Source organism: Ranitomeya imitator, chromosome 1 (assembly GCF_032444005.1).
Source record: "Ranitomeya imitator isolate aRanImi1 chromosome 1, aRanImi1.pri, whole genome shotgun sequence".
Taxonomy (NCBI): domain Eukaryota; kingdom Metazoa; phylum Chordata; class Amphibia; order Anura; family Dendrobatidae; genus Ranitomeya; species Ranitomeya imitator.
This window is the reverse complement of record NC_091282.1, coordinates 295,967,769-295,980,114: the sequence shown is the minus strand read 5'-3', so window position 1 is coordinate 295,980,114 and position 12,346 is coordinate 295,967,769. Positions and strand designations below refer to the sequence as shown.

The 12,346-nt window shown below is 47.8% G+C and overlaps 1 protein-coding gene across 1 annotated transcript in view; it reads right to left on the bottom strand.

Moving 5' to 3' along the window:
- Window positions 1-11,447, bottom strand: part of LOC138669924 (tricarboxylate transport protein, mitochondrial) — a 58,482-nt gene extending 47,035 nt beyond the window's left edge. The window contains exon 1 of the mRNA XM_069756800.1: window positions 11,036-11,447. Within this exon, the coding sequence (XP_069612901.1) occupies window positions 11,036-11,183 (148 nt within the window). The 5' untranslated portion in view covers window positions 11,184-11,447. The remainder of the gene's footprint in view (window positions 1-11,035) is intronic.
- Between the last annotated feature and the right edge of the window lie 899 nt (window positions 11,448-12,346).

The window sequence follows — 12,346 nt, the reverse complement described above, 5'->3', positions numbered from 1 at the left end:
GGCTAAAGGCACTATCTGCCCCTGTGCTTGAGATACTAGAAGAATGTGAAAACTTCTATAGCCTTACGCTATGGTACCGATATGAATCTAGGTATCAATGTTACAAAACTGACCTGGGGATAAGTATTATTGAAGATTGATACCAACCATGGACCACGATGGTTATGCATCGCTCACATTCTCAGGCACTGGTATACAGTGGCATGTAAAATTTTGGGCACCACTGGCCAAAATTACTGTTATTGAGAACAGTTAAACAAGATGAAGATTAAATGATCTCTAAAAGGCCTTTTTTTACATTTTAAAAATTACAAAAAGGAAAATGGGCAAATGCAAATGTTTGGGCACCCTTGGAGATTTGTGTGCGCAGATAACTTTAACCAAGTTTTCAGAACTTAATTAGCTTGCTAGGGTTATGGCTTGTTCACTAAACAGCAGCCATGGGTTTGTCTAAGCAGCTGCCTAGCACTCTGAAGATAATGGAGGCCCACAAAGCAGGAGGAGGCTATAAGAAGATAGCAAAGGGTTTTCAAGCAAAATTTCAGTGATAACTGCTAGTAAGATTGCTATAGGGGCAAATCAGAACCCTACACTTTACTGCAAAAGACCTTCAGAAATATTTAGGAGACTCTGGAGTTCTGGTACATTGTTCTACTGTTCAAAGACACCTGTACAAATACAGCCATCATGGAAGAGTCATCAGAAGAAAACCTCTCCTGCGTCTTCAACATAAAATTCAGTGTAAGAAGTATGGAAAAGAACAACTAAAAAATCTGATGCATTTTGGAAACAATTCCAGTCTATCCATGAGGTTAAAATAGAACTCTTTGGCCACAATGATCAAAGGTATGTGTGTTGAAAAACAGGCACAGAATTTCAGGAGAAAAACATCTTGCCAACCATTAAGCATGGTGATGGATCAATCATGCTTTGGGGTTGTGTTGCACCGGGAATATTTCCCAGGTAGAAAGAAAAATGAAATCAATGAAATTTCAACAAACTCTTGATGCAAACATAAAATCTGTAAAAAAAAAAAAAAAAAAGCTGAAGTTAAAAACAGGATGGCTTCTACAAATGGATAATGATTAGTGATGAGCGAACATGCTTCGATAAGGTGTTATTCAAGCATTCTCGTGTGCTAACCGAGGGTCTTCAGCGTGCTTGAAAAATATGTTAAAATCCCTGAGGCTGCAGATCTTGCGGCTGTTAGGCAATATCTGCACGAGTTGCAGCTATCTTACAGCCATGAGACATAAAGCCACGGGGACATATTTTTCAAGCACGTTGAAGACACTTGGTTAGCACACGAGCATGCACGGATAACACCTTATCTGAGAACTTTCGCTAATCACTAATAATGGTCCTAAACACAAGTCAAAATCCACAATAGACTACCTGAAAAGGAGCATACTGAAGGTTTTATAATGGCCCCTCACAGTCCCCTGATCTGAACATTATTGAAAATCTGTGGCTGGACCTCAAAATAGCAATGCATGCAAGGCAACCCAGGAACCTCACAGAACTGGAAGAATTTTCCAAGGACCAATGGATGAAGATCCCTCAAACCAGAATTGAAAGACTCTCAGCTGGCTACAAAAAGCGTTTACAAGCTGTGATACTTTCAAAAGGGGTTTTTACTAGGTTCTAACCATGCAGGTTTTTGTAATTTTTAAAATGTAAAAGATGAAAATATATATATTTTGTGCGTAAAAAACACAGGAAATGTGTCATCTTTAACTATAGGCCTTTTAGAAATCATTTCATTTTTAACTTGCATATCTGTTCACAGTAACAGTAATTTTGACCAGGGGTACCCAAACTTTTACATGCTACTGTATATTCTGTAATTGCACTGCCCATACTTTGTCTGTGGCCCCACTACAGGTCTAGGCCTTCATGTGTCTCATATATGATATGTACAGAACGACAGGCAATCTGTTATATATAATGGTTACTGGCCGAGTGCAGAAATCCTTGGAAATAACCGGATTACTTACGGTAATGCTCTTTTAATGAGTCCATGACAGCACCCACTGGAGAGATAGGGATCCGCCCCAAGGAACAGGAAACCTACAGAGACATAAAAGGGGGCGGTCCCCCTCTCCTCCTCAGTTTAATTTCAGAGTACCCGGAGGACCGCCAGTGTTAGTCATATATTGCAACATATTATCAGGTTATACACTTCATAGAAGTAATTACATTTTTCCTCTATTAGGGAGGGATGTGACTGGGTGCTGTCATGGACTCATTAAAAGAGCATTACCGTAAGTAATCCGGTTATTTACCCTTCGCCATGACAGCACCCACTGGAGAGATTTCCAGAGACCAACACCTAGGGGGGGACCACCGTGCTGAGGATAGTCCTGCCAAAGTGTAGGTCAGAGTCTGATGAAAGATTAAGCCTGTAGTGATTATAGAAAGTGGAAGGAGCCAACCAGGTTGCGGCCTTACATATGTCCTCAATTGGAACGTTCCCTTTTTCGGCCCAGGAGGAAGCCATGGCTCTAGTGGAATGTGCTTTAATGCCCTCCGGAGGTTCTATATTCTTGATGGAGTAGGCCAGCCGGATAGCATCTCTTATCCACCTGGACAATGTTGCTTTCATGACTCCATACCCTTTCTTTCTACCCTGAAAGGAAATGAACAGAGCCCTACTCTGCCTCCAACTACTAGTTTTCTCAATATATTGTAAGACTATTCTCCTGACATCTAAAGTGTGAAATTTTTGTTCTTCAGGAGTAGAGGGGTCTTTAAAGAAAGTAGGAAGGTGTATTTCTTGTGACCTGTGGAATTTCCCTGCTACCTCAGGAAGGTATAAGGGGTCTGGTTTTAAAACTAGTCTGTCATGAAATGTGAGAAGGTAAGGTTGATCTATCGACAAGGCCTGAATGTCGCTGACTCTTCTAGCCGATGTTAAGGCTACTAAGAAGGCTGTCTTTAGCGATAAGTGTTTCAGGGATATTGTGTCTATAGGCTCAAATGGAGGTTCCGTTAGAGAGTCTAAAACTAGGTTTAGGTCCCAAGGAGCTATTCTAGGTATGTGGACCGGAGTAACTCGCTCACAAGCCGTGATGAATCGGGATACCCATTTATTACCCGCAATATTATGGCCATATAGGGCTCCTAGAGCGGACACCTGTACTTTTAGTGTGTTAACTGACAGACCTAATTCTTTCCCTTTCTGTAGAAACTCTAGGATAGATTTTATTGGAACCTCAGAGGGGTTTGAACCTGTATGGAACTGAAGAAACTTTTTCCATATTTTGGTATAAATTTTAGTTGTAGATGGTTTCCTGCTGAGCAGGAGTGTATCAATGAGGCCTTTTGAGAACCCCCTGGAATTTAGTATCTGCCTTTCAAATTCCAGGCCGTCAAGTGGAGGCTGTCCACTTGAGGGTGGAAGAAAGGTCCCTGAGAGAGAGAAGGTCTGGGATTGAGGGAAGGACCCATGGATCTGTCACCGACATTGACTGCAGGCACGAGAACCATGGTCTTTTGGGCCAGAATGGTGCGATCAATATTATCCTGGCTTGTTCTTCCCTGATCTTCCGTATTACTTTCGGAAGCAGAATTATCGGAGGGAAGGCATATGCCAGCTTGAATTGCCAGGGTGTTTGAAGAGCATCTAGAATGTCCGGGTGGTCTGCACGGAACCGAGATGCAAATTTCTGGACCTGTCTGTTCTGTTTCGTAGCAAACAGGTCTATCTGGGGCCCGCCCCACAATACTGTCACTTTGTGGAATATGTGAGGATTTAGACACCATTCTCCTTGATGTAGAGTGTGTCGACTTAGAAAGTCTGCTTGTTGATTGTTCTCTCCTTTGATGTGGACCGCAGAGAGGGACAATAGATGATTTTCGGACAGGGTTAAGGTATTCTTTGCGGAAGACATTAGAGCGTCTGATCGTGTGCCGCCTTGTTTGTTTAAATAGGCCACTGTCGTAGTATTGTCTGAACAGACTCTGACGTGGTTTCCTCGTAGCTGTGGGAGAAATTGATGCAGTGCATAGTTTACTGCCTTCAACTCTTTCAAATTGGATGAATCTAAAATCTCCTTCTTATTCCATATTCCCTGGCAGAATTTATCTCCCATGTGTGCACCCCACCCGTGGGGACTAGCATCAGTGGTTACCGTGTGGGATGGTGTTATCACCCAAGGGACACCTTCCGTTAAGTTTTTGCTATCCAACCACCACGACAAGGAAGATAACACTTTTCCTGATAATGTTATTTTTGATTCGAGGTGCCCTAAAAATTTCCTCTGTTCCCGAAGTATCTGATGTTGCAATGTTCGGGTATGGAGTTGTGCCCACTGAACGGCTGGAGTACAGGAGGAAAGGGATCCTAGTAAGGACATACCTGCCCTCAAGGACATATGGGGTTTTTGAATGGCCGCTGCTACTTTCTCCTCTATTAGTGATATCTTTACTTGTGGGAGTAGACATTTTTGTTTTGTGGAGTCTAGATTGAAACCTAGGAATGTCTGGAGAGAAAGTGGGATGAGTCTGGACTTTTCGGAGTTGATGATCCAGCCGAGGTCTTTTAGGGATGAGACAGTGTTCGCTAACCGCTCAGCACACTGAAGGGATGAATTTCCAACAACTAAAAAATCATCCAAATAGGGGATGATTAAGGTGTCTTTTTGGCGGAGGTAGGCCATCACTTCTAACATAACTTTGGTGAAAATCCTTGGAGCTGTAGAGAGACCAAAGGGCATAGCCGTGTATTGGAAATGATGTATCTCCCCCTCAAGAGTTACCGCCACTCTTAAGTATTTTTGATACCTGTTATGAATAGGGAGATGGTAGTAGGCATCTTTTAAATCAATGCCGCCCATTTTACAATTTGGATACAGGAGTTTAATGGCAGATCTAATAGATTCCATTTTAAACGTATAATTTTTTATAAACGTATTGAGTTTTTTTAGATTTATAATCGTTCTAAAGGAACCATCGGGTTTAGAGATTACAAATAACGGAGAGTAGAACCCCCTACCCTCTTGTCCCTTCGGCACCCTAACTAAGACATTTTTAATTATCAGACTTTGGATTTCCAGTTCAAGGGCCCTTTGTTGAACTGGTGAGGAAAGGGCTGTTAAAACAAAAGAATCATGGGGAATTTGGAGGAATTCTATTTTCATTCCTTCTTTAATAATATTCAGAACCCAGGAATTTAATGTAATCTTCTGCCATTGGGGAAAGAATTTTAACCTGCCCCCTACTGGGGTAACTGGCCCTTTAATATTTGTTGTCTCTACGGAAGGGGGGCCCTTTAAACATAGTGCCACTCTGTTTTCCCTCTCTTGTAGCCCACCGTGACGGTCTTTCATTTTGCGTTCTTTTCCCGAACGGTCTCCTCCCCTATAGAAAGGAATTGAGGGGTCAGGGAAGGCTTTTTTCCTCTCTTTTGCTTTTTTGAGGATGTCATCTAAAGCTTTTCCAAAAAGAAACTCACCCTCACACGGGATACCACAGATCTTAGCTTTCGAATGTGTATCCCCCTTCCAACTCTTCATCCACAATGAACGTCTGGCATTATTCACTAGGCCTGCTGACCTCGCTGCAAGACGTAGAGAGTCGGCTGACGCATCGGCCATGAATGCTGCTGCTCCTCTAATTAATGGCAGTGCATCCCGCAATTTTTCTCTGGAGATCCCCTGCTCAATCTGTTGATCTAACTGATCGATCCAAACAAGCATAGATCTAGCTGTGCACGTGCTGGCAATCGTAGGCTTAAATATGCCCGTGGAAGCTTCCCATGACCTTTTCAGTGACGACTCTGCTTTCCGATCTAGAGGATCAGAGAGTAGCCCTGCATCCTCGACTGGTAAGGCTGACTGTTTAGAAGTGGAGGCCACCGCAGCGTCCACTTTAGGAATTTTGGTCCATGTGTTTAATTCCTCGTCGCTAAAGGGGTACTTCCTTTTGGAGGCTGATGGGAGAAAGCCCCTCTGGTCCTGCTTTTCCCATTCCCTCCTTATTAGTGCCTTAACCGCAGGAATTACTGGGAAGGCTCTTCTCTTCCTCTCTGCCAACCCTGCAAACATGATGTCTTGTGCAGTTTGGTCGTCTTTTGCATCCTCACAACCTATGGTATTCCTGATAGATTTTACCAGGTTGTCAACCCCATCAAGGGGGAAACAAGCTCGACCTCCAATGTCAGATTGTGTCGAGGATGAGGATGATGAACGTGAGCAATCAGAGTGGATGACGCCTTCCTCATCAGACTCAGAGCTGGATACAGCCTTTTCCTTACTGGATTTTTTAGGGGGTGCACTGGCTTGTGTAATGGCCTGCAACTCTTCCCTAATTATGGCCCGTATATCCGTAACCGACATGGATTGACTCTGCATTGTTTCAGTGATACACTGGTTGCAGAGTTTTTTGGGGTGGGCGTCTGGGAGAGGCTCGTCACATAATGCACACTGTTTGTGTTTAGACTTTTGTCTCCTTTTGGCCTGGGTGAGGAAGATATTGTGGAAAAGTGTGTCAGCTTTATAGGCAGAGGGATTTTAACACTCACCCAGTGAAGCTGTACGGTACCGGATCAGGTTGTTGAAGCGTCTTCCTGGATCTGGAATCTGTGGCTTCACCTCTACGGCTGGCATCTGAGGACCTCCTGCTGGATGGCTCACCTGCTGGGTCCACTGACTTGCTTGGGGACGACATGTTGCATCGCCTGTGCGTTTGCAACCATCCCCTTTTAACTGCCAGGATCCGGTCTTTTTTTTCACCGCTGTGTGAGTGACCCGGAAGTAGTCCAACACCTCCGGGTCAGTAAGGGGAATCTTCCACCGCTCCCCGCATGCACGGCCGCCATTATTCCGGCCTGCGTCTGGGAGCGGTGTGCCGGCTGCCGCTGCTGCAGAGCCACGGATCGCGGACCCCAAATAAGCCGGTCCAGCGTCCGGCGCCTCCTTCGGCCACGCTCCCGCAGCGTCGTACCAGGATTCGGCCGGCCCCCATGGACCCAGCCATCCCACATGCCGGCCAGACGAGGGGGGAGCCGTCTAACGGAGTCTCCCCCGACGCTGCTAGTGGACCGCATCCCCTGCCGTTCCCGCAGAGACCGCACAGGCGGATGCTTATGGCCCAGGTATGATTTTCTGTAAGTCTTCTTGGAGAATCCAGAGATCCTGTCCCCTGGGAACAGGAAACCTAAACTGAGGAGGAGAGGGGGACCGCCCCCTTTTATGTCTCTGTAGGTTTCCTGTTCCTTGGGGCGGATCCCTATCTCTCCAGTGGGTGCTGTCATGGCGAAGGGTAAAACATCTGCTGCATCACAATTAGTTTCTATGGTGGCTGATGGTATTACCGAAGATTGATAGCAACCCTGGACCATGATAGTTATACATTGCTCATATTCTCAGGTACTGGTATATGTATTCCAGAAGGAAACTAATGTTTAACCATATGAACTATCCCAAGACCCGTGAACCTGGCTGATCGTATGAATAGATTATTCTGTTACCGTTCCTAAAAGGCCAGCTGTCAACTCTTCTTACTTGTGTATTTTAGTAAATGTTTGCAATTCTCATCAGCTTTTCGTAAAAACTCTGCATTGTGCCGTTCTTCTTTAATTCCTCCTAAAAATGTATGAATAAATTGACAACTAGGCGTCTCCATTCCCCTTGTCAATGGGAAATGTCCACACACACAGCCGGACACTGACCAATCAATGCTCACAATGTCTTATGTCGACACACCCTCTTGACAACGTAAAAAAGAAAGCCCAATTGATTCATACATTTCCGGAAACAATTATAGAGGAACGGGCAAGATTCAGAGTTCCAGAATTCCCTTTTCATAAGGAGTCCAAGTATTTACTAACAGATGTCAGGAGAGTGGATGGGTTCGCTTTAAAATATCCTCTAGGGATTTTTGGTCACTATATTTCCTACATTCATTTTCTCCATGTACCTTACAATAAAACGTCAGACCTGACGCTCCCAAGGGTTGGGTTTGGTATAAGTAGCATGTTGCATCATTCTCACACGTCACCTTTCGGATCATTGGTTAAACATGGTTGACACATTTTTTGGGGTGGGAAGAGTTGTAGACAGATCAGTCACAAGATGCTACCAGGTAGAAACCATACCGTAACTGTGAGTATACGGAGCGCAGAGCCAGCACAGCCAATTGCTCACTTCCCCTTGATATAGATTATCATTCCAAACTTTTGTCTTGCATTTGGGCACACACACAGGTACTTAGCTTAGATTAATGGTTCAGCAAGAACATCCCGCTCCAGTCTTTTCCGTTAAAAGCATTAAATCTCTTATCGCCTTCCATTTTTTTTACATGAAGCCATACAATACTCATTTACTCTATCTCCTGGTAGAACAACTGATGACCTTCCATAGTCAAACGTCATCGTCAAAGATGTTCTTCACACAACCATTAACATTCCTGATTTGACCTTGATTTTGTAGTAGAGGTCACAACTTTTAATTATAAACTTATTTCAGACCAATAAAGTTGAACGTTCACCCAATCAAAACTTTGGTAGACCTCCATTCTTTTCTATTATAAACAAGAAAAATAATCATTCCAATATCTGGCACAACATGAGTCTGAAGGAGATCACAGATGAGTTATACTTCTCGGAAGACAATCTAATGTTTGTGGTGGGCCGTAATCATTAGACACCAAAACTTCCCAGGTCTGTAAGTAATGCTTTGTCTATAGGTAATAGGACTAAGACCACCCCTGTAACCCCCTCACTCCCATATAATGCAGACCTCATCTTTAGGGGGGCTATACAAATCTACAAGAAAATCTAAACGCTGAGAGACATGACTGCGCTGTTGATGACCATATTGACCCCTGGACCGGTCTAAGGGGTATGTGTCAGTGTTTGCGGTGGGATTGTCTGCACCTCTAGACAGGAAAGACGCTGTGCACAATATACGAGGGGCGTTTTCATGTGTTTTACTTCATTTGAATGGGAGAAAAAAAACGCTGCAAAACCGCTGGAAGAATTGGCATGTTGTAAATTTGAGGAAAAAAAATACAATAAAGGTTAAATTTCACGAGGAAGAAAGAAAAAAAACATTGTGTGCCTGAGATTTCAGAAAGCTCATTCATTGTGCTGCAGTGTAAAGATGAGGACAGTGCGCCCGGTCATGTAAAGATGGGGACAGTGCGCCCGGTCATGTAAAGATGGGGACAGTGCACCCGGTCATGTAAAGAGGGGGACAGTGCGCCCGGTCATGTAAAGAGGGGGACAGTGCGCCCGGTCATGTAAAGAGGGGGACAGTGCGCCCGGTCATGTAAAGAGGGGGACAGTGCGCCCGGTCATGTAAAGAGGGGGACAGTGCGCCCGGTCATGTAAAGAGGGGGACAGTGCGCCCGGTCATGTAAAGAGGGGGACAGTGCGCCCGGTCATGTAAAGAGGGGGACGGTGCGCCCGGTCATGTAAAGATGGGGACGGTGCGCCCGGTCATGTAAAGATGGGGACGGTGCGCCCGGTCATGTAAAGATGGGGACGGTGCGCCCGGTCATGTAAAGAGGGGGACGGTGCGCCCGGTCATGTAAAGAGGGGGACAGTGCGCCCGGTCATGTAAAAAGGGGGACAGTGCGCCCGGTCATGTAAAGAGGGGGACAGTGCGCCCGGTCATGTAAAGAGGGGGACGGTGCGCCCGGTCATGTAAAGAGGGGGACGGTGCGCCCGGTCATGTAAAGATGGGGACGGTGCGCCCGGTCATGTAAAGATGGGGACGGTGCGCCCGGTCATGTAAAGATGGGGACGGTGCGCCCGGTCATGTAAAGATGGGGACGGTGCGCCCGGTCATGTAAAGATGGGGACGGTGCGCCCGGTCATGTAAAGATGGGGACGGTGCGCCCGGTCATGTAAAGATGGGGACGGTGCGCCCGGTCATGTAAAGATGGGGACAGTGCGCCCGGTCATGTAAAGATGGGGACGGTGCGCCCGGTCATGTAAAGATGGGGACAGTGCGCCCGGTCATGTAAAGATGGGGACGGTGCGCCCGGTCATGTAGAGATGGGGACGGTGCGCCCGGTCATGTAAAGATGGGGACAGTGCGCCCGGTCATGTAGAGATGGGGACGGTGCGCCCGGTCATGTAAAGATGGGGACAGTGCGCCCGGTCATGTAAAGATGGGGACGGTGCGCCCGGTCATGTAGAGATGGGGACGGTGCGCCCGGTCATGTAAAGATGGGGACAGTGCGCCCGGTCATGTAAAGATGGGGACGGTGCGCCCGGTCATGTAGAGATGGGGACGGTGCGCCCGGTCATGTAGAGATGGGGACGGTGCGCCCGGTCATGTAGAGATGGGGACGGTGCGCCCGGTCATGTAAAGATGGGGACAGTGCGCCCGGTCATGTAGAGATGGGGACGGTGCGCCCGGTCATGTAGAGATGGGGACAGTGCGCCCGGTCATGTAAAGATGGGGACAGTGCGCCCGGTCATGTAGAGATGGGGACAGTGCGCCCGGTCATGTAAAGATGGGGACAGTGCGCCCGGTCATGTAAAGATGGGGACAGTGCGCCCGGTCATGTAAAGATGGGGACAGTGCGCCCGGTCATGTAGAGATGGGGACGGTGCGCCCGGTCATGTAAAGATGGGGACAGTGCGCCCGGTCATGTAAAGATGGGGACAGTGCGCCCGGTCATGTAGAGATGGGGACGGTGCGCCCGGTCATGTAAAGATGGGGACGGTGCGCCCGGTCATGTAGAGATGGGGACGGTGCGCCCGGTCATGTAAAGATGGGGACAGTGCGCCCGGTCATGTAGAGATGGGGACGGTGCGCCCGGTCATGTAGAGATGGGGACGGTGCGCCCGGTCATGTAAAGATGGGGACAGTGCGCCCGGTCATGTAAAGATGGGGACAGTGCGCCCGGTCATGTAGAGATGGGGACGGTGCGCCCGGTCATGAGCTGTCAGTGTCCGGCCATCCGCACAGCCAGCAGCTCAGCAGTGCCAGCAGGGGCCGGGCAGCCTGGCAACTAGTGTCCTCACACCCCGGGCAGTGCGAGACATCAGTACCCGCGGGCACTGCCACACTGTACTAACCTGCCAAGATGGCTTTGCCCGGGTGGGTCAGCTTGGCTCCTCCGGCTGGTGCAGCGGCTGCCAGGGTCCTCAGCCCACTCGGGACAGCGAAAGGGAAAGGTGACACCTGGGCAGGCAGCAGCGGGGAGCCCGGCTTGGAGATGGACATGGTGGATATGACAGACGTCTGCCAGGGTCTGGGGCTCGGAACGGGGGTTCCACTGGTTCCGGCAGCCGCCGTGTCCGGGATCCGGGGTGGGGGAGGCGCTGCCGGTGCTGCCTCCCGCCCTGAGCCGCGCCCCGTCTCTAGCTGGCAGCACCGCCCCGGGGGAGGACCGAGAGGTCCCAGTGTACCGGCCACATGTACGGACTGGTGACGGGATGCGGAGGACCTGACAGGACTTCTCACCTGGGCTCCATCATGGCAGCTCTTCTGTGCAGTCCCTGCCATGGCCTCACCACATACATGGCGCTAGTTACAGTTTGTATTCTGTCAGCAGACCGTCAGAGAGTCCGGCTGCTGACAGGAGGCTGAAGCTGAACCCTGCCCCCACCTAAAGTTACCTCACCAACCAAGGCAGTGGATAAGCCGCAGCCACCTTCTTAGGGTCCTGTTCACATTACAGTTGTGCTCTATTGTTATCGCTCGGTGTGCAGCCACACATGTCCATAGGGCTCTAAGGCAGATGGCGGCTGAGTGTTCATCTGGTCAGCAAAAGTGCATTCATCACACCTACGTCATCACAAGCAGCCTTTACACAGACGTGTCCTGGTCCCTATTAAAGGCTCCTGACCATGTATTCCTTAAACAGGCTTAAATGGATAACATTATAGTCTATGGGTGACAAATGCCGATGTTATACATCCATCACAGCTTTGTCTTCATTTACAGGAACCTGTCATGAGGATGTTACACTGCACATTAATGGCATGTGTGCACAGGCGCTTTGTAATACCGCACATTAATGGCATGTATGCACAGGCGCTTTGTAATACCGCACATTAATGGCATGTGTGCACAGGCGCTTTGTAATACCGCACATTAATGGCATGTGTGTATAGGCGCTTTGTAATACCACACATTAATGGCATGTGTGTATAGGCACTTTGTAATACCACACATTAATGGCATGTGTGCACAGGTGCTTTGTAATACCGCACATTAATGGCATGTGTGCACAGGCGCTTTGTAATACCGCACATTAATGGCATGTGTGCACAGGCGCTTTGTAATACCGCACATTAATGGCATGTGTGTACAGGCGCTTTGTAATACCACACATTAATGGCATGTGTGTACAGGCACTTTGTAATACCACACATTAATGGCAT